The sequence below is a fragment of the Centropristis striata genome, chromosome 17, assembly GCF_030273125.1.
Source record: "Centropristis striata isolate RG_2023a ecotype Rhode Island chromosome 17, C.striata_1.0, whole genome shotgun sequence".
NCBI lineage: Eukaryota > Metazoa > Chordata > Actinopteri > Perciformes > Serranidae > Centropristis > Centropristis striata.
The window spans coordinates 36,197,862-36,221,034 of NC_081533.1; the positions used below are offsets into that span (position 1 = coordinate 36,197,862).

At 40.6% G+C, this 23,173-nt stretch overlaps 1 protein-coding gene across 15 annotated transcripts in view; it reads right to left on the reverse strand.

The window, feature by feature from the left end:
- The window catches only part of LOC131989923 (calcium/calmodulin-dependent protein kinase type II delta chain), a 102,785-nt gene that overhangs the window by 74,457 nt on the left and 5,155 nt on the right, over positions 1-23,173 (reverse strand). For all 15 annotated transcript variants that reach the window (XM_059355293.1, XM_059355286.1, XM_059355287.1 and 12 more), the window contains exon 2: positions 22,870-22,964. In XM_059355293.1, coding sequence (XP_059211276.1) covers positions 22,870-22,964 — 95 coding nt within the window. The remainder of the gene's footprint in view (positions 1-22,869; positions 22,965-23,173) is intronic.

The following is a 23,173-nucleotide window of genomic DNA, read 5'->3' on the forward strand; positions in this document are numbered from 1 at the left end:
GGCTTGTTGCGTGTCCCAAGAACAAGAACTAAGCAGGTGAGGCAGCTTTCAGTTATTCTGCTGCTCACCTGTGGAACAAACTACATGTAGATGTGAGGTCAGCTCCTTTAAATCAGGACTAAAAACACTATAGTTTACTGCAGCGTACTCTTAACTTTAACACTTATCTGCTCTACTCTACTGCCATTACTTTATAACTAGGCAATGTTTGACTTGTGCTTTTTATTATTTTATCTCTTTTTTTTATCCTGCTGTATCTTATTTTATCCTATTTATATTTTTATTTCTATTTCCCTGTTTCAATTGACTGTTTTTACTGTTTTCAATTGTGTCTTGCTGTTTTTAATGTGTATGTAAAGCACTTTGAATTATCTTGTGTTGAATTGTGCTATATAGATAAACTTGCCTTGCCTTCATAACATAAAGTTATTTTGCGCTGTGTTGCTGAGCAACACAAGAGTCTGTCACCCGTCAGTCAGTCAAACCCCGGACCACCTCTCCGTCCTCCTCTGAGACATGAGGAGCATTCACACACACAATCACTGAACACACCGAGCTGCTGTGTTTACCTGTCTGTATCAGTCCCGTCCCCACATCATCTCTCTGTCTGTCTCAGTCCCGTCCCCACATCATCTCTCTGTCTGTATCAGTCCCGTCCCCACATCACCTCTCTGTCTGTATCAGTCCCGTCCCCACATCATCTCTCTGTCTGTCTCAGTCCCGTCCCCACATCATCTCTCTGTCTGTCTCAGTCCCGTCCCCACATCATCTCTCTGTCTGTATCAGTCCCGTCCCCACATCATCTCTCTGTCTGTCTCAGTCCCGTCCCCACATCATCTCTCTGTCTGTATCAGTCCCGTCCCCACATCATCTCTCTGTCTGTATCAGTCCCGTCCCCACATCATCTCTGTCTGTCTCAGTCCCGTCCCCACATCATCTCTCTCTCTCTGCGAGCCGAACTAAATCCTATCAGCCTGTCCGGGCCGTCAGAGTCCAAACACACTGCTGCATTATGCCGTTCATTAGCTGCGAGCTAACGTTGGCTAACAATTAAAGTTGTGTTAATCACAAAGAGCTACTATTACTTCCTGTCACTAAACACATGCAGCATTGAAAATAAGAGCAAAGTGTGTTAATCCACCTCATAATTTACAAGAAGACTCAAAATAAGATGCCTTGAATAAAATATACAAGAACCTTTATTCTCCTTTACAATATTTAATTAAAATAGGCAATGATTAAGATCAGTGTATATACATATATTTCCAACTGGCTACTCTTTTTCCTAGTGGAAAAACATGTTGACTGTGAAAAATGTGATGTCAGGTGTTTGCTCCCATTTAGCTCTCAAAGTGGACGAGATTGATCACATTGTAATTAAAAATGTACAAAATCTTCTCGCCCTAGATGGTCATTTTTTATATTATTTGCTAATACCCAACAGTCAAGAATATTCTTTTATTATTTGGCAACTGTTCAGATTTGCACTTAAGATTTAAGATTGAATTACTTTTATCAATCCCACATTTCAATCTCTGCATTTAACCCTTCCTTTTTTTTTTAAACAGAAGTGAAAACACCATGCAAGGAGCAGCATATTACTGGCCCGGGGAGCTGTTTGGGGGTTCGTTGTCCTGGTCAAAGGCACTTCAGTCCTGGACCTGTCAGTCCTGTGATTCGAACCAGCAACCCTCTGGTTACAAGCCCAATTTCTATTAGATTTTAGATTTATGATTGATTTTAATTTTTTGACAATTTTTATTTATTTATACAAACTAAAAAAAATAATCACATTTTCTATAGATTTTTCAGTATTTTGTAATATTGTCAAGAATATCGTTATCGCAAGAACACCCCGAAATATGGTGATAATCTTTTAGGGCCATATCGCCCACCCCTATGACCAGTATGAGATGTCCCCATACAGAGTTACTGTCCTCCATCTTTAAGGGGCGCTTTCACAACCCAAGTCTGTTTGGTTAATTCAGAATCAGACTGAAATTAATACTTTATCATGTTTACAGGCACAAATTAGACCCTGATAGATATAGCGGTTGATAGATCGGCCAATATCAGCTAATCAAAAGCAGCATTAGATATTTCTTTTTCAGCCCACCAGGTCTGTGGATTACCTTGAGGGCTCATGATGAAGAGATGCTGCTGTTAAGTTTTTCTAATGTGCTTTAAGCACCACAAGCCAAGTGCCATCTAGATCTAGTTCCATTATAATCTATAGAGATATCGTTTGTTTTACAGGGTGTCATCTGTCACACCAATTTGCATTTGATGAACAGCAAGTTGGACTCAGACTGAGAAAAATAATGCTTTAAAACAATGATCTGACCCACAAACCTGTTAGAACCATGCACCCAGAACATGACGCACAAGAGAACATGGAACTACACGTATGTTTTCTCTCCTCGAGCTCATTGAGTCAATTTATAGAAGTGAGTCACCCTCAAGTGGAGGCGTTTAATGTCGCCAGCAGTGTGCCGCAACCTCAATTATCTTTCACTGCAGCTGCCATGATCATTTCCAGGCTTTAATCAGATGGAAATGTAATCAAAAGGAATAATTGCTGTGCTTCCAGAGCACAACCACTGACAGTGGTTTATTCTTCAATGATAAGCTTTTACACTTGAGTTTTCCTCAAGTGTAGTTCCTGGTATAAAATGTGAAAGAATAGTCAAGCTCTGTTTACTGTGATCCTAAAAGGCTTAAATAAAAAGAAACAGCTATCATTAAGCCAAATTATTGGCTGTTAAATTAGATTAGAGGTGTCAAACTGATCCATGAAAGGTCTATTTGGCTACAGGTTTTTGTTCCAGGAGCACACTGGATACAGAAGGTAACCAGTCCACAGAGAAACTAGGAGGTCCAACAGACAGCTTTGACAGTTCAGTTCAGCCCAATTCTATTTAGCAGACAATATTTGCACACACACACACACACACACACATACACAAATTCACATATACATACATATATTAGGGCCGGGACTTTAACGCGTTAATAAAGATTAATTAATCACACAACAATTAACGCGTTAAAAAATGTGACGCATTTTAATCAGACTTATTTTTGCAGCGTGGAACGTTTCTCACTGGATGAGTTTCAGGAGGAGCGATTATACTGGAGCACCAACTAGCGTTGATGAGTTGAGACAACAACAAACCACAGTGAACATGAAGGAAGAAGCTGATGAGACCTTTGGTTGGCTCCGTGGATGATGGGACATTTAGTTACTAAAAACCAACGGATGGAAGCGTCCATAAGAGCATGGTTGTGTTGCTAGGCAACAAGGAATTCACATATCACCACAGCAGCACATCCAGCCTCAAGTAGCACCTCAATGCTAAACATATAGCAGCTAGCGGCTAGCGTGCTAGCTAGCGTGGATTGTGTTTTACTTTAAAAACCAAAGTATTCTAGTTTACAGAAGGTCTACCTACCTATAAGGCTACCTGGATTTATGAAATGTTCTATATTTATAAATATGCTATTGCTACACTTAATGGTTAACATTGCACTGGTCTGTTGGACTTGAACAAAAATAAACAATATTTTTGTTGCTTAAGCTTATGTATTCAGTCATTATTCAATGATATACTAAAAATCCATGTGAAAAAAATGACTTCTCACTGTTCTCAGGTCAAATATTTATATGCAATTAAAATGCGATTCATTTTGATTAATTAATTATAAAGCCTCTAATTAATTAGATTAATTTTTTTAATCAAGTCCCGGCCCTAATATATATACATACAGCGCAAATTACTTCCGTTGCGAGCGACACGGCTCTCATGTGGTTAAAAATTGTTGGGGTTTTTTTGGGTGTCCCGACCAAAACTAAAGCTAATTTAAAATTTTACAACAATTTCTCTTTGGCTTTTGTTAGGACATACTGTCCCTTACACTGAGTCACTCCTGTACAGCACAATCGGTCCACCTTTACTTCCATTAACTCTCGCCCACACATCAATCATTTGTTCCTTGGCTGACATCTCTGCTTCTCTTCACAAGGCTGAAATGTTCCAACCTTTTGCTTTCACACTCCATGTTTTTTCTCGCCTGCTTTGTGTTCTTTGAACCCTTCGACCCTATGGTATATTATTCTCAAGAAAACCTTGGACACACGAAAAACATCATTAAAGTCTGTCCATATGAAGTCTTCATACTTCTTAATTCCTCTTTCCTGCCTCCAGATTGCTTTGCCATCTCTACTTTAAACTCAGTCCCTTCAAAGGACACAAACACACATCAGAGACACACTCTGACCCCTCTCCGATTGGTTCAGACTTTAGAGAAGGTATTCAGCCAGGTGAATCTCCTTTCTATCTTAGATAAGCATAATCAGAAATAAAAAAATTGTTCGTGTCTCGCCAATGTGTGTGTGTATCCTTAAGCAAGTTCAGTGAATATTTTGACTTTTGAATTATTTTTGAATTTTGACTTAATTATATACTATTCTCGCAGAACCGGTTGTTGAGGAGACTGATGCACCACTGGTGTCTCTCCTGCATATCTAATCAACACTTTCTATACCAGTAGTCCACCAACCACCAGGGGGCGGGGCCGTTTTTCTCCCCTGAAAAAAGCCTGGTTGCTGATTGGATAGAACGCTAAGCAGGATGTGACGAAGTACTGGACGCCACAGCAACAGGCACCACTTGTAAAAGCTGGCGAAGCCGTTCTGCTGATGGAAATCCCCAGTAAGAACGAGTCGAAGCGGTCCAGTCCTTCTGCAGCAGTCTAACCCAGCTGCAGAGCCGGAGGGGATGTTCACCCCTTCGCGTCCAATCTGCAAATTGCTAACAGGCTAACAGTTAGCTCTGTAGCAGTACAGTGTGTATGTGCTAACAGGCTAACAGTTAGCTCTGTAGCAGTACAGTGTGTATGTGCTAACAGGCTAACAGTTAGCTCTGTAGCAGTACAGTGTGTATGTGCTAACAGGCTAACAGTTAGCTCTGTAGCAGTACAGTGTGTATGTGCTAACAGGCTAACAGTTAGCTCTGTAGCAGTACAGTGTGTATGTGCTAACAGGCTAACAGTTAGCTCTGTAGCAGTACAGTGTGTATGTGCTGCTGCTGCAGGAGGTGTTCACTTAGCGATCTCTGTTTGTTTACAACAAGCACCGGACACTAAAAACTGTTCCTGTTGTTTGTTTAAAAGTAGTACAATAAAAATACAGATGTTTTCCCTGACATAATGAATAATCGTGATTACAATATTGATCAAAATAATCGTGATGATCATTTTGGCCATAATCGTGCAGCCCTAGAGCATTTAACAGCCTCGGCTAGCAGCCTGTTTTAAGACTTTCACGGTTGGAGGGTGTATTCATTTTTAATGAGGTTTTAATGAAAAATGATGTAGCCTAAACATGCTTTGGCTTGTCACCATTAAAAACCAAAACACGGCAGAGTTTTATCAGCTCCAGGCATCGATACTATAGTCTAATCCATTCTCAGATTCTCAGTGTGGACTTCACACTGACTCAAAGCTGCGTAACGAGCTGAGAGCAGACTGAGATCTGATCGAACCCTCCGCTCACCTCCACATTGATAAATGCCGAGCCTTGTGTAGAAATGATCGTACGCCCACTTTACGCTTTCTGTTGACGCTCATTTGATAAATGAGGGCCACTATGACAATCAACCTTAAAATGTTGTATTGGATATAAAAATAAAATCTGACATTGACGATACTCTGGCAGTGCCTGCCATAGTGACATTCTAGCTCCTGTGCTATGATAGATGTCAAGGCTTAATGAGAAACCAGATCTGTGTGTGATGGCAGCATCACATCCTGATCTTCTCCCGGAAAGAACCGGCTGCAGAATACATACAAATCAACACTTTCTGCCCTGATGCACCACCTAAGCCTCTTTCTGAGCCAGAATAAAAGCCCTTGCAGTGGCTGCCCTTAAATCAGCAGCAGGGAATGATGCAATCCCTGAGTTCATCCTCTGACCATGAGCAAGAGAAAAAACATACTGAGGGGACAGAGGGCGAGGAAACAGACACAGAACAAGAATTTAGCAGGAATGTCCCTGAAGGGGTCACTGCCTTTGGCATGGTTCTACCAGTTCTTTCTCCTGTTATTGTGGTGGGTGCACAATATGTGTGGGCTGGCCAAGCATCAGAAAGCCTTATTACTGACACAGCCCACATCATGTCCTTCTGCTACATGAGGCAACTTCAGCAAACTGCAATAGTGATATCATAAGCATTAAGTATACAGGAGAACCCCAGGGCTGGGCTGGGTTCACAGAACAAAGGAGCTTTATCAACATTATTCAATATGTTGTCTCAAATGTGAGATACAACACATTTACGTTTGGCTCCCATTTAAAGGGAACTGGGGGTTGTGGGCAGTAGATGTTTTGCAGCTCAACAGTAGATGCCATATAGACGTGGAATACTGAAAGTTGGAAACCTGGAGATTAATTTGAGATGAACCCCAACACTGTGTGTAAAGCTGGTCTAGTCACCAATCACTAGTAAAAATGACTTAATTAATCAATAATATATACTGGAGGTATTTAAACAATTTTTATTAACTTGGGAGTAGTAAAAAATGACAAATGGTATCCACCCAAAAATTGCTGCAACAACTAATGTGACATAATTGAACATGGGAATGGACTTCAGAAAGCCAAACATTACTGCTGTTAACTCTTAGACACTGTAATGAATTGATTAAGAACCAAATCCTGGGGCGGAATGACAAGGGCTTATATCAGAAGCCTTTATTGTCATTGCACAGAGGAAGAAATACGAGGACAACGAGATTTGCCATTTGCCAATTCAAATGTATACTTAAAACACACAATATGACAGAGATGAAGAAAAAGAAATGCAGCAATGTGAGGAGAGGAAAGGAGGAAAACACAATGAACTACATGTGTATCCAAAATCTGATAGAGATTATAGTTCTGTGCCACAGAACTTCATTATTCTTTTTGCCACTTCTGCCATTATAACAGTCAGTGGAGAGGCAGACAGGTGACAAAGGTATAGAGGAGCGATGGAAGGATGCAATCTGTACAATGCGTGACGACTTAACCTGATTGAAAATGGATCGTGATACCCTTTTGTTTATTTGAAGAGATGTATTTATTTGTATTATTCATTTAGTTATTTTGATGTGGGTTTTGTTTTGAAAATCAAAATGTTCATTTTGTTTTTAACGAAGTTGGATTCTCTTTAATTTGTAAAGATATGAGACAAAAACATTTTGTATTTATTTATTTTGTTATATTTGTTTTTTTGTATTTATTTTGAATATGCATTCATTGCATATTTTTGTCTTGCATTTACACCCTACTTCAGAAATGTTGTGTTTCTTGTCTGACAAATAATAAATGGAATCTTTTTCAGTCATAATTTGTCTGTAAGCTCATTCAAAATCATGTGCAAATTGTAAGACAATCGAATTGTTAACCTTGTATCAGAAATCATATTTGTGAGTTGAGTTACATCTCTATTATAGAGGTATCAAAACAATGTGGACTGGAGCAGCAAACACAGGTGAGGAAGGTGTTTGGAAGGTGTGTGTGAAGAGTTCTGGGACCAGATCTCCACAGGTTTGCACATTCACACTCGTAATCTCTACAGAGAACAAGTGATGAACACACAGATCCAAAGTTCAAAAGTAAATGCAATGTGTGGCCTCTTCCTACTCACAGGAGCCGGCAGAGGCCAGAGATAAGGACGGGAGGAGAGTGAGGGAATGCTTCAGCAGGGACAGACCTGGTGTTCTCACAGTCAGCAGAGTGGTTTATTAAGGCGGAGAGCACCGCTGGAAGCTGCCGTCTTTAGACTGGAGCGCCCAGTCTCTGTCTCACGGACAAAGAAGCCCTAATTAAAGCAGGCAACCTGTCCCTCAAGTGGCTGCCCTACTTGGCTAAATGAGGATTTAGACTAAAGCCCAGAGGGAATACTCCATTTTATCCTCATGTCTCAGAGAGAATGGAAGAGGCAGCACCTGAGTGGATGACACCGATGAAAGACAAGTTGTGAGGGGCCTCAGGCTCACCCACTGAAAGCTATGACCAATGACACCAACAGGCATATTGATGAAGCAGTATAGAACCACAAATGCATATACATAAAGGTTGTTTCCACTAATACCCAGAATGAGGCGGGTCTCACTCGCTGAAACGCCCCTAATTTGAATATGAGCCGTCTGGAGCAGTCGATTGTCTGGACTTTTTTCGGCCTGCTTGCTGATTGGATAGAACCCTAAGCAGGGTGTGACGTAGTACTAGACAACACGCACCATTTGTAAAAGCTGGCGAAGCAGTGTTGCCAACTTAGCGACATTGTTGCTATATTTAGCAACTTTTCAGACCTCCTTAGCGACTATTTTTCAAAGAAACGGCGACAAATCCAGCGACTTTTTCTGGTGTTATTGGAGACCCTTTCTTACTCTTCTTAACGAGCGGCGGGGGCCAGTGGCTCTTCTTAACGAGCAGTGGGGCTGGCGGCTCGTTAAGAAGAGTAAGAACGAGTCAAAGCGGCACAGTCCTCCTGCAGCAGTCTCTCCCAGCTGCAGCTGGAGTCAGAGGGGATGTTAACCCCTTAGCGCCCAGTCTGCAAATTGCTAACAGGCTAACAGTTAGCTCTGTAGCAGTACAGTGTGTATGTGCTAACAGGCTAACAGTTAGCTCTGTAGCAGTACAGTGTGTATGTGCTAACAGGCTAACAGTTAGCTCTGTAGCAGTACAGTGTGTATGTGCTGCTGCTGCAGGAGGTGTTCACTTAGCGATCTCTGTTTGTTTACAACAAGCACCAGACACTCTTAATTCACGATCACTATGTTTATGATCAGCGGAGATGCGGAGCATAATTAGCCATGCTGCTTTGTTTATGATCAGCTGCTGATGTTGTGCACACTTAGCAATGGCGGCCACAGTTGGCTCTCCCGTGTTTAATCCGTCTCATATGTGATCACGGATCACGGTCGAAACTGTCACTAATCGATTACGCGACGATTGAAAACCATACGTCACCTCTGGAGTCTCTAAATCCCTCTGGGGGCCTTTTTGTAATGGAGACATGCAGCGGACATTAGAGAGGGCGTGGCCTGAGACTTTAGAGAGGGCGTGGCCTGAGACTTTAGAGAGGGCGTGGCCTGAGACATTAGAGAGGGCGTGGCCTGAGACTTTAGAGAGGGCGTGGCCTGAGACATTAGAGGGGGCGTGGCCTGAGACTTTCCCGGTGGCCACTCTTCCCCCTAAAGGAAACACGGCTTATATTGCACAATGACCATGAACAAAATCCTCCGACTTCTAAGATCACTGACTCGTCCCAACCACTACCATGGTCTCTCCACTACTTTAGTCAGCCAGTGCATACATCTATAGAATAACTTTTATAATTATGTTCTTCGAGTTGATTCATCGAACAGCTTGACTTCAGACAGACTGAAGCACTAATCTACAGAAATCCATCCAGTCTCATTATTCCAGAGAAGAGACAGTGCAGCTTATCAGTATTGATGAGGAGCCTCCTGTGGGCTTTGATAGAGTGGCTGATAGCAGACAAATCGGCTTAGCACCTGAGTGCCAAGTGTACGGCTGTGATCTCTAGGCATCTCAGTTATAATTCAGAGGGCTACCATGAGATCATAACATGATCTTGATGCATCAAAATGTTTTGTTTCTATACATGATCAGCGATGTTCCTGCTGAACACGGCAGTTCCTGATTTTTCTGAAAAATGATAATGAGTTAATTAAGTTTCAGTAACAACAGTAACAGTTGTAACAGCTGCAGACAACAAAGGAACTTTTAAGAAGTTATAGAAAATGAAATGCGTTTCTCCAGCCGTTTATACAGCTGTTTTACCACTAATCACACATCTTCAGGCAGGTAGCTCTGTTTTAATAAAAACTCAAATCCCTGACTAACAGTCAGGCGGCTCAGGACCAGATTTGAGAAGAATAGGAACAGACAAAAGCACCACATTTTTCCACATGCTCTCTATCATCATAGGTTTCAATTTTTGGTAGGAGCCACCTCATCAAGATTGCGGATCGGAGACGGCAGCCATATAAAGTCTATGAGAACCAATATATCTTCCAAGCCACTTAGAAGGTCAATCTTGGTGTCAAAATCTACATTTTCTGGGTCAAGAAATCATTTAAAGCTATTGAGAATATAACTAGATGATTATTTGATCCAATAGATATGTTCACTTTCACCATGCATTTACGGAATTTCAAAGTTCCTAAGCAGTCAGACGTGTATTGATATAGGTCACATACAGTGCACATATTCTGAAAAATGAATAACATGCATACATTTAATTGAATTGTATTAGCTTTACTTGTATTATTTGTTACATTTACAACTACAAAGAACTTTGCAATTCCATTGTGCCTTCTTGCACAAACACCTTGCCCCTTTACAACCAGTTTACTGCAGAATTTTGATGCAGTTGGTAGAATGGTTCACACAGGAAGCCAGACATGATTGTCTTCATCCAGTGTCCTGTGTAGTCTTTAGTCTATAACTAATAACATGCAGTTTCAGGCAAAAACCACACTGGTTTTCTCATGCATTAAAACGTGTTATTTTCGCCTACTGTATTTGAGCAATTTCTGCAATTCCAACATTATTCAGGGACCTCAGTATGCAGAAATATTCAATGTATAAAATGAGCTGCTGTGACCTCTAGGATAATGACAGCTTAATGAAACTTTACAAGCACAAACTACAGACCTAGATCATTCAGAGGATGGACGGCTTTGTATTGACAATCGGGGTTTCTCAGCAGTTTACGCAACAAAATTGCTCATCATCCAGCTGTCAGAAATTGACAGGAATGAAAAATGTCACCTGGGATTGTCTCCAGCTCCCAGAGAACAGAGTTTGTGTAAAAGTTCCTTCACTTGCAAATTGGTAGATGGGGAAATTAGGCAGGCACTCCAGACACTGACAGTTGCTCTATAACATGGCAGCCTGATTTCTGTTTTTCATGCTCCCTCGCATCGTTCTAATGAGATATTTTTAGCCTGCTGCAAGCAGCTGTGCATCAGTGAAAAGAAAAGGGAATCTGCTGTGAAATATTACAAATATACACACTTCTGTCAGTGCAGTACTGTCAAATCTTTCTCACTGTGTTTCCCTTGCACTACAGAAATAAAATGGACTCAAAATTCAGTTCAAAGTAGCAGAGAAAAAGAGCCTTTTGTCTCAGCAGACACCACAACAGGGGGTTAAATACTCGACCTGAGGGATCCGTGATTAAAGGGCCAGACACCAATATTAGGGAGTCAAAAAGAAGTAGATATTGGTAGATGTAGTATCGTTGCACTCCAATTTATGTTACACCATACAGGCAGAATAGGCTTAGCAGTTAGCTGTTTTATGCTTGTGAAAAACAAAACAAAAACACAGTATTAGTTTGTTAAAGTTATTCAATCTTAAATATTGTCCCAACACAAGGTCATGTACAAGAATCTGCCTGAGGAACAGTCCTGTCAAAAACTGTGATTCTGGTTTTTAAAGAATAGAATCCATTCCATAAAGGTTTCTGTTGGACACACTGGGGAGGAGGGTCTCAACATCATGGTGAGAGGAAACAGACCATTTAAACGGTGACAGAGACACGAGGACATTATCCTCGAGCTTCTGAGTCATCACTTATTCTAGTGTCAACAGGGCTGCATGAACAGCAGTCAGTCACCAAGTCATAGGCCTTATAGGTCAGGAGGAACCTGAGGCAGAACCTGAGGCAGAACCTGAGGCAGGAGCTGAGGCAGAACCTGAGGCAGAACCTGAGGCATCAGCTGAGGATACAATGACCAGACGTACTCACATTAGGGCTGGGCGATATGGACCAAGAGTCATATCCTGATATATTTACAATGTATATCCTGATAATTTTATCACAAAGTGAGAGCAAATGTTCAGTCAAAGTCAAATATGACATGTCACAAGTAGTTTTATTGAAACCGTTTAAGTGTAAATAAATACTGGAGTACCTTTTTTAAAATCAAAGCTCCATAAAGTGCACATTTAAATAAAAAAATATCTTAAATAAAAATAGCCTAAATAAGTTGGCCAATCTTTTTCTGAAATAAATATATTGAAATTGAACTATATGGTCTAATTCCATACCACATCTAAAAATACTTTGATATATCTTTTATATCTATATATCGCCCAGCCCTAGGAGGAACACTCCACTCTCACACTATATTTCACCCACTGAAGGAAAACTAATTCTTATCTTAACGAAATATCAAGAAGAGGTGAACCATTTGAGGGCAGAATTTTATTTTAAATTTATTTAATTTTATTTTTTTTAATATCTTATAAATAAAATTTAAAAAAACCTATGAAATAAAATAGGCCAATTGCATATCACATTAAAAAATATATCGCCCAGCCCTAACTCAAATACCATTTAGACTGTAGGCTTCGTGTTGCGTCTCTCTTTCACTTTAACACACACACACACACACACACACACACACACAGCATTTCTTTCATGTGTGATGTTAGCAGGCTGCTGTGTAAACGGCGTGCTGAGCGCTGACATTAGCCGCTAAGCTAACCGCTGCACATACCTCGCCCAGTGCTGAGCTCTAATGGAGCACTTTATTTAGACTCAGTGAGTGTGTGTGTGTGTGTCAGGAAAGACTTAGGTACCACTGACCCAGTCTCCATATAAACCAGAGGGTCAGATCATCATCCTGGTTGCAGGCTTACAGCCGACATGAAAAGCACTTGGCTCAGGCATGTAAATCTGCAGTTTGTGTGTGTGTGTGTGTGTGTGTGTGTGTGTGTGTGTGTGTGTGTGTGTGTGTGTGTGTGTGTGTGTGTAACATGACTTAGGGAGAACTTACAGGGCTGTGAAATGAAACTGGATAAATAATTCAGTCAATGATATTATTGTTCCTTCTTTAGAGAATGTGTCTGAGTGATTCAGTGACAGCATCATGCATAATAACAACAGCACAAAGACTATAATATACTCCAGCGCCTATATTACCCCACGGACTATATTTAGCTCTCCATCGCTTTGTTTCCATGGGAATGGAGAGTTCACGGTGAGCGGCTGGGGCCTCGGGTATTTTCCAGGAGCAAAACGACAGAATGGCTGGCTCCTGAACCATAGCTTTGCTTTTCCATAGCCTGGTGGGTTTGTCAAGTGATCATTTCCACTCCGCTGAGCCCAAGCATCACTACGTCTGTGTTTAACCACTGCCCTAGTTTCCCTTCATACCAGCTTGTGCTGTCAGTTAAGACAGGCTTTCAGTTCACTACATCTGGATAATGTTTCAGTAGTAGGGCTCTAATATTGAAGAGAGGGCTTTAGGTTCAGTAATACTCAGTAATACTGAACTTCTGTTTAACTTCAAACTTCAACAATGACCCCCAATGATCGATGACACCTTGTCCAAAAACATTGATGTCAGTAAGAAAATCTGGCTTGTGCTTTACGTTCACTTAGAGCGCTTTAACACCTATCTCGTTTGGTCCGGACTTGAGGACTTTTCAGTTTGATCCAAACCTAAATTCCAGGTGTGAAAGGTCTGCACCAAAGGACCAAAGTTTGGTTCGACCAAAAGAGGTCTCGGTCCAGACCCCTTGGAGTGTGAAAACAACTTTTTTTTTTATAGTTCGGACCTTCGTATCAATGACAGGAAGTTTTTTTTTTACTTCACCATAACTGTCAGGATTGGAGCCGTTTTCTCCTCCTCTCCTGTGGACGGTGATACAGTTTCTCATGATGAGGAGGCTCATCTAGTGAGCACCAACCACTCTCTCACGTTGCTCATTAAGCTGCTGCTGCTGGTAGCTAAAGATCAGCAAAAGTATTACCACAGGTAAAAGGTGGCTCGCTGGATTCATTTAGTGTAAACACGTTCAGGAAGTAACTCTGAGGTCAGATGGCGGCCGGCCTAACAACGCAGCGATACTAAAACAAAATGAACCAGGAAGTCCACAGGAAGATGACGTGTCCAGTAGAACTGTCTTGTAAAGTCTTTATTCCTTTTGCAGCGTGAAACAAAACCAACAGGACCAAATGTAGACAATGAACAGAACACAGACCTTGGTTCAGACCTTCAGGTGTGAAAACGCCCTGAGAGTAATAGGGTAGCAACTTCTGGCCAGTTGGTCAACTTGTTGGTCTCGGAGCTCAAACCAAATCCTCGTTGGTCAGATGATCGTTGGTGTTGGCCATTAAGCATTTTTCCTTTATTCAAACACCAGGTGCTGATTTGCCAAAGCCCAGCTGTGAGGGCTAGAACACATTGAACAGGGAGTGTTTTTTCAGGAGACACGTAGCCGAGCGGTGGAAGCCAACAACAGCTCAGCATATTATCATTTTCAGATGTTGTTGAGTCTATTGTAGATTTGTTTTAAACTTAATTGTCACTTTAGAGGCTGTGGTTTGTGGTTTACAGTGTCAGCCTATTTCTAATATTTGGTCTACTCCCATGTAAGCAGCAGTGGACCAGTCATTACAAATTGAATCTGATAAGCTTAATTAAGGGCAGAATTACATAATGGGCTGATGAATTGGTTTCGGCTGCACATGACAATCTATTCCTCCAACACCAAACTTTGCCAAATCATTACTTTGTTAACACCCCTGAGAACAAGTCTATTATTCTCATCTTAATAGAAATCATCCATCCACCTCAGTCCCAACTCCCTGCTGGCTGCTCCATCACAAACCCTGAACTTGTCAGGCCCATCCTGGCTATGAGCTGGAATATCAGCAGAAGTGGTGGCGTGATGCTTGATGTAGTATTTGTCTTTGTGGTATTTGTCCCAGCCTTCCTCCACTGTGATTGAACCTCCTTGAGTTTTTAGCAGATTAAATAAGCTGCACTACCATTTAAAAATGTATACGCCTCAGGAATAAACTCTTTAGTTAACACACGATGCTATTAGGTGTGGCTGATTTAGGTCATCTAGAGAGAATGTGCACATTTTTACTCCCAGGCTTGCTGTTTTTGTTTTTTTTAAATTGGCAAGTATTTGTGTTACTGACAAATATACTTTGATGTCCAATACAATATGTAATGAGTTTATGTAGTGAATTTATTAACCAGGCCATGGCATCCCTGTTGAGCAATATCGATATATATATTGAGCAAATATAAGTATTTGACATAAAACATATCAAGTAACATGCTAGTGAGGGATTTCCCCTCCAAGACCAACAGGCTGAGGCTGGCGGCACCATAGATTACAGCATACGCAGAAGACACTGGGCTGAACTGAAATGAGTGCACATAAATTTGGTAAATAACATAAATAAACAATGTCATATACCCCGTTTACACTTGTCTTTACAATGCGTCTTGGGCAATCGGATCAGTGCTAAAAAAAAAAGTATAAACAGGATCCAAGACACTCAAACCACTTGCTGAGATGGGCTAGAACCAATTTGACCACATGTTTTTTTCTCGTGTAAACTACGCCCCCCAACTGTGTAAAATAGACTTTCAGTCCAGTATCACAGTAACACTAGATGCCTAGCTCCATGCATTTAGGTTGCTAGCCAAGTTAGCTAGCTAACCAAGTTATAGAGAGAGGGATGCTCTCAGTGGAGTCAGAAACAACATGCGTACATGTAATCTTGTTCTTTTCACTAGTAATTGTCTGGAGGGACTAGGGCTGGGCGATATGGACCAATAGTCATATCCTGATATTTTTATTACAAAGTGAGAGCAAATGTTCAGTCAAAGTCAAATATCACATGTCACAAGTATTTTTATTGAAACAGCTAATTTCAGTGAACATAAATACTGTATAACAGGCTCCATAAAATGACATTAAATAAAAATATCTTAAATAAAATAGCCTATGAAATAAAATAAGCCAATCTTTTTCTGAAATAAATATATTTATATGAGAAATTAATAACGAACATTACAAATGACAAACCCTAGTAAGGGCAGCATTTATATATAACGAAATACATTTTTTTAACTTTATGGATGTGATATGGTCTAATTCCATATCACATTTAAAAAGATAGATATATATCTTTTATATCGCCCAGCCCTAGGAGGGACACTCCATTTTCACACTATATTTCACCCAATGAAGGAAAACTAATTCTTATCTTAACGAAATATCAGGAAGAGGTGAACCATTGCTTGAGGGTAGAATTTTAATCAAATGAGTTCTACTTGATGGATTACATAAGAAGTGTTCCAAATAGAAGAAAGCTACTAAAGTTTCACAAAGAAAATGGGAGCAGACAAACCCAGGGAGCTGGATTTACTGTCTCTGCTATATTTTACTGTTCGACAAAATTAAATAAATAATCCACTGATAATACCTGCAATTAACTCGTCAGCTGAGCCCACCAGCTACCGAACACTGTCAACACTCTGTCTCTGTGTGTCAGTCAGACAGAATGAAGCTACAGACAACAGGAACTATTGTCTGTAGCATGTGGGAAAGAAGTTACCCATATACAGCAAAATGTGTGTGATATGTCCATGTAGAAGATCCTTCATTAAACGAGATTTAAAACAGTCAGTGGGAACTACATTAGAACATAAAGGCACACTAGGGGCGAGACACGATGTTGGGTTCACGAGAACGAGACGAGATTTTAAGAAAACTACAATGACACAATATATATATTGTGTGTATATATATCATATATGACTGGACCAACAGATTTTTATTTAACGGAGTTGCACATGCATTTTGAAATGTTTTATTATAATTCTTTACATGCATGATGTAAGCATGAGCTTTTAGTAAACTTCTTCTTTAATTTTTAAAAATTTATGAAAGTTAAAATAAGATAAATAAAAAAATAAAATCCCGCAGAGGGATTAATGAGACCCTGGAGGTGACGTTTGGTAATCACTTAGCAACAGTATGACCGTGATCAAATACACAACGGGTTAAACACGGAGACGCAACTGTGGCCGCCGTCGCTAACTGCACAACATCAGCAGCTGATCAGAATGGAGGCGTCATATGATCATTTAAGAGTTTTATGACGGTCGGTGAGGAACAATCTGACATTTCTGTGCAAACTGTTTTCCCACCGGCTTTCAAAAATAAAATCTGCACTTCAGTCACGTCCTCAGCAAACCTGAACCGGCACATTGAACTGAAGCCAAGACAAACAATTTACAAGTGACTCAATAATGTTGAAATGTTTTGCACTTTGAATATGTTGCACTTTCAAGTTCAACCTTAACTTCCTTCCTCAGTTTGTGTTAGTAGATCTTGAGGGTTTGTAACTTGTTTGTTCAACCTGCCTGCTAAATGTTTCCAGGATTCCTAGTATCTACTGATATGGAAAATTATGATAGCACCAGGACTACTGCCAAGTTTTTCCTCATGTTTTAGAGAATATAGTGTGGGGTGAAAGCTGCAGCTGCTACTAGTGAATGGACAAATGGTGTTAAAGCAACAATGGGGAAGGCTGCTGCTTCAATGCTAATGTGGATCCTGCTTGGACTCAAAATTGGATATGAAGATGAAATCTGACACATAGCAATTATTTAATTAGTTTAATGCTGAAACTGTCTGTGGTTCTATCTGGGCTGTGGCAATAAAAAATAGCTTGCAACATAATGGCAAAAAGAACAGATCTAGTTTAATTTTTGGAGCTGTGAAAAAATTATTATTTTGAATTATGAACTGAATTAGTCCATGTAGAAAGTGAACTTTCCCAACACTGCCCTAAATATAAAATGGTAATAGTTCAGTAAATATTAACAATTCAATAAATACATGAATTACTAAATCAAGTTATCATTTGTATTATTTTTCTGCAGGTTTGCTTTGACAAAATCTGGAAGGCCTGATAAATGTACATGGGGCCATTTTACCTTCTAGTGTAAGTGGCGTAGTTAGTTACAAAATGTGTTACAACACAAGTGGTCAGCTGGAAACATTACATTACATGTCATTTAGCAGACGCTTGGGGAAACCCTGGAGATGATACACACCGATAACAGTGACGGGTCTCATCTGTCCACTTGTGATCGCCCAAGATGCACTAAAGTTTGAACAGGGTCGTATCTACGGTTGGTATCATTGTATTTCAAAGATTCTAATTCTGGTCCCATTTTGACACGCTTTACACTCAGGATCCAATCAAAGTGGAGGCTGCACCTTAAGGAGTCACACATCGCTGCTCTCAATCCAAGCGGTGTCCTATCTACAGATCAATGGCCCACTTCCTCATTCCCCTGGGGTGTGTGTGTGTGTGTGTGTGTGTGTGTGTGTGTGTGTCTCACGTTATACTGTCATGGGAAGTACACATGTGAAAATGCAGATAAATTCAAATGCATATTCTCACTCAGCAGGTTAACTAAAGGAGAGGGATGCTTATAAAAGGATGTGATTGTGACTGTACGTTGTAATGATCGCCTTCTGAGTACTGTCACTTTAAATGACTTTTGTTTATTTTGGTTACCATGGTAACGTAAGGTCGTAGTTGAGGCTGACTGTACTTTTTCCCGGGCTGGACAGAACTCCTCCGTAACCATCTTTACGTTGTTTTTCTTTTTTTTTTACCTTCAAGTCTAACATATAAATGGTGTTTGAGCTCCTCCTGCATGAAATAAAGGTGCAGTGTGACGGTAAAGACTTGTTTTCTGTTCTTATTACAACTTTAACGACCCGTGGAGACCCCTGGATGTCTACAACGTACTTTGCAAAAGCAGAGCTTTTCAAGATAAATTCTGTCAAAAAGTCTTCCTGAAGTTCAGCTGTTCCATTACCGTCGATATTCCTTGGAAAGCTCTGCCTTTGGTGTGAAGCCAAGGTTTACAGCTTCATGTTCCTATCCAGTGAGATGGAGCTTCCTGTTTAGGATTTCTCATCACACAGCAGCAGCAGCAGCTTGGCAGACAGTCTCGGGGTTTCCCCTCATTAAACGTGACCTTCGTTCTGGCCTGACTAACAGTACTCTGCTCTGTCTGGGTACAACGCTCCTTCAGTCTCTTCACCATCTTCTCATCACCACTGCTGCCATATCAAACCACTGTCAATAAGAGTTTTGTGGGGTTTCAAGATTTCAGGCTGCAATGTGTCATTTTTTTTGAGTTGCAGGGATTGTCCAGAAATGTTTAAACGGGTTGTATGAGGAACTTATCCATCGTCACTGTATCACCCACAGAACAATGTTTTCACTAAACACACTCTGCCTGCTGGTTTGGTAGCGTCCTCATTACTATCAGACATTGAAGGGACTTTTGATGGAAAATTTACCAATCTTGGTGGACAAATCAAGGCCACTTGCTGAGGTGGGCTAGAACGCATTTGACCACATATTTTTTGTAGTGGAAACTACTTTTTCCGAAATAAATATATTTATATTATATATTTATCGTGCAATCTCTACTTCTTCTATTGTTTAATGACAATACAATAATACAATAATACATTACACGGCCATCTTCTGACCAAAGCATGTTTATGTAGCTTTGTTTATTCATTCTAAACTGGTCAACGGAGGAGAAGTAGCAGTAGTTAGAAGTACAATTTTGAAATGTTGCATTTTCTTTAATGCAGCATTTCAAAATTTTGCTTCAAATTCGCTTCGACTTTAATGGACACATGTCTGGTGACAGAAGACAGAGTTTGGGGAGTCATGAAGCAGCGTGGGAGCTAATGTTTCACCACTACTGGCTGTTATTAGACTCAGCTTCTCCTAATGTTTCACCACTACTGGCTGTTATTAGACTCAGCTTCTTCTAATGTTTCACCACTACTAACTGTTATTAGAGTCAGCTTCTCCTAATGTTTCACCACTACTGGCTGTTATTAGAGTCAGCTTCTCCTAATGTTTCACCACTACTAACTGTTATTAGAGTCAGCTTCTCCTAATGTTTCACCACTACTGGCTGTTATTACAGTCAGCTTCTCCTAATGTTTCACCACTACTGGCTGTTATTAGACTCAGCTTCTCCTAATGTTTCACCACTACTGGCTGTTATTAGACTCAGCTTCTCCTAATGTTTCACCACTACTGGCTGTTATTAGAGTCAGCTCTCCTAATGTTTCACCACTACTGGCTGTTATTACAGTCAGCTTCTCCTAATGTTTCACCACTACTGGCTGTTATTAGAGTCAGCTTCTCCTAATGTTTCACCACTACTGGCTGTTATTAGAGTCAGCTTCTCCTAATGTTTCACCACTACTGGCTGTTATTAGACTCAGCTTCTCCTAATGTTTCACCACTACTGGCTGTTATTAGACTCAGCTTCTCCTAATGTTTCACCACTACTGGCTGTTATTAGACTCAGCTTCTCCTAATGTTTCACCACTACTGGCTGTTATTAGACTCAGCTTCTCCTAATGTTTCACCACTACTGGCTGTTATTACAGTCAGCTTCTCCTAATGTTTCACCACTACTGGCTGTTATTAGACTCAGCTTCTCCTAATGTTTCACCACTACTGGCTGTTATTAGACTCAGCTTCTCCTAATGTTTCACCACTACTGGCTGTTATTACAGTCAGCTTCTCCTAATGTTTCACCACTACTGGCTGTTATTACAGTGAGCTTCTCCTAATGTTTCACCACTACTGGCTGTTATTAGACTCAGCTTCTCCTAATGTTTCACCACTACTGGCTGTTATTACAGTCAGCTTCTCCTAATGTTTCACCACTACTGGCTGTTATTAGAGTCAGCTTCTCCTAATGTTTCACCACTACTGGCTGTTATTAGACTCAGCTTCTCCTAATGTTTCACCACTACTGGCTGTTATTACAGTCAGCTTCTCCTAATGTTTCACCACTACTGGCTGTTATTAGACTCAGCTTCTCCTAATGTTTCACCACTACTGGCTGTTATTAGACTCAGCTTCTCCTAATGTTTCACCACTACTGGCTGTTATTAGAGTCAGCTTCTCCTAATGTTTCACCACTACTGGCTGTTATTAGAGTCAGCTTCTCCTAATGTTTCACCACTACTGGCTGTTATTAGACTCAGCTTCTCCTAATGTTTCACCACTACTGGCTGTTATTAAACTCGGCTTCTCCTAATGTTTCACCACTACTGGCTGTTATTAGAGTCAGCTTCTCCTAATGTTTCACCACTACTGGCTGTTATTAGAGTCAGCTTCTCCTAATGTTTCACCACTACTGGCTGTTATTAGACTCAGCTTCTCCTAATGTTTCACCACTACTAACTGTTATTAGACTCAGCTTCTCCTAATGTTTCACCACTACTAACTGTTATTAGAGTCAGCTTCTCCAAGCTATGATGCCTTCAGGGTCACTAGGAATTATCCAGAGGTTCTCGTCTTCCCTTAACGGATTAAAAACAGTAAAAAACAAACAGTGAAAACAGTTGATAGTGTTTTTCTGCAGCTGTCTGGAGGACGAAGGACAAACTGAGCTGCTGCTCACATCTGCACAGCTTCTTTTTCTCTGATTAAAATCCAGACGCCCAATGATACGAACGCCTCACCCAGTTATACAGTTAAAAATAACCACGGTCTAAAAGTGGATTGCAAAAAATTGTCTTAACACTGGATCAGATGTAGTGTGTCTGTGTACAAACACCTCTCCCTCTCACACACAAACTCTCATTTCCCCTTCAGGTGAGAGAGACTCAGCCGAAGCAACCCAAGCATGAAATCAATCATAGACTCCTACTATAAACATCTGGCCTCCTGCTCCTCCTGCTCCTCCTGCTCCTCCTCTCCTCCTGCTCCTCCTCTCCTCCTGCTCCTCCTGCTCCTCCTGCTCCTCCTCAACACTCATGTTCTCCTCTTACCCCTGGAACTACAAGCTCCTTGAGAAGGGGAGAAATGTATTTTGTCCTTCTTTTCATACTTTAAATTGTCTTTTTTTAAAAATAACATATGTACTCCCCCATTATGCTTTTCTTCATGCAGCTGTGAGCCCCTCCCCCCCACGGACCCACCGCTTCCTCTATGAGAAGCTCCATCTGGTTCACCATCACTGTGTGTCTGTTCAAGCCTATCTCCTTTAGTGTGTATTAGTGTGTGGCGCGCCCATCCATCAGCATACTGGGGACTTGAGGCCTCGGCCAGGCTGAACAGATAATGATGAAGTAACAAGAACAAACTTAAGGAATCTATGTTTCAATGACTTGATCTAATCCAGGTACTTTTCCCCCATAAAATGTGATTATATACAGGAAAATAAATGTGAACTAAAATTAGAAAAAAAATACAATCCACATTTACTTTGCAACATTATGGTATATAACAAATTTTACTTAATTTGTCAAAACTTTAGAAACATTTTTGTTTTAGAATATGTTCTGCTCAATATTGACGAAATGTGTTAATGTAGAAATACTAAAAAAGGTATACATGTATAAGTCCACTTAAATCCACTGTAGGTGGATAAAGTATTTAATATTTATCATTCTTTTGCGGTTACACCATTTGACATCTTGCCAACCCTTATTTGTCACTGACGCATATACCTTTGCTTCCTGGACATAGGCTCTATTATTATTATTATTATTATTTTATTTATTTTTTAAAGGTGGGGAAAGTTGAGAAAAAGAAGAGTTTCAATTGAGTCAACACGTTGCCTTCACTGGCTTGTACTTTCACGTAAAAGACAGCACTGAGTCAAACACAGCTCAGCAGAAATCACATGCTGCGGTTGATATCACAGGATGAGTCACACTGTTGGTGTCACTTTGAAAAGTGGAGTTACAAAAAGAGAACGCATTGGAAAGCGTGAAAGTGAAAGTAGATTTTAAACTGTAGCAGCCAGATGTGGTTAGCATGGCGGCTACAGAGAAACGGTGGTAGCGTGAGCAAACATGTTCAGCAAGGAAAGAAAAAATATGTTTGTTTGTGGGGTGACAATGTGAAAAAGGCTGATCTGATGCAACATGTGTAACATCACAGGGCAGGTACTCACCCCTGGCTGACAACTTCTTGGTGTTGATTATTTTGGCAGCGTACTCCTGTCCTGTGGAGATCTTCATGCAGCGCCTCACCACGGAGAAAGCCCCCCTAGAACAGTTAGATCAGTCACTACGTGTTCAATATATAAGATATAAGATATAAGATGTTCAACAGAATTAACACTCAACAGAAGGAAGAACACTGACTTGTGAATTCAGCAGCTAACTGTTTGTTTTAATCATGTTAAGCACTTGTAATGTAGACAAAGCATATTTGGACTGGGGGCGGGGGGGGTGGGGGGGATTTATGGGTGGACC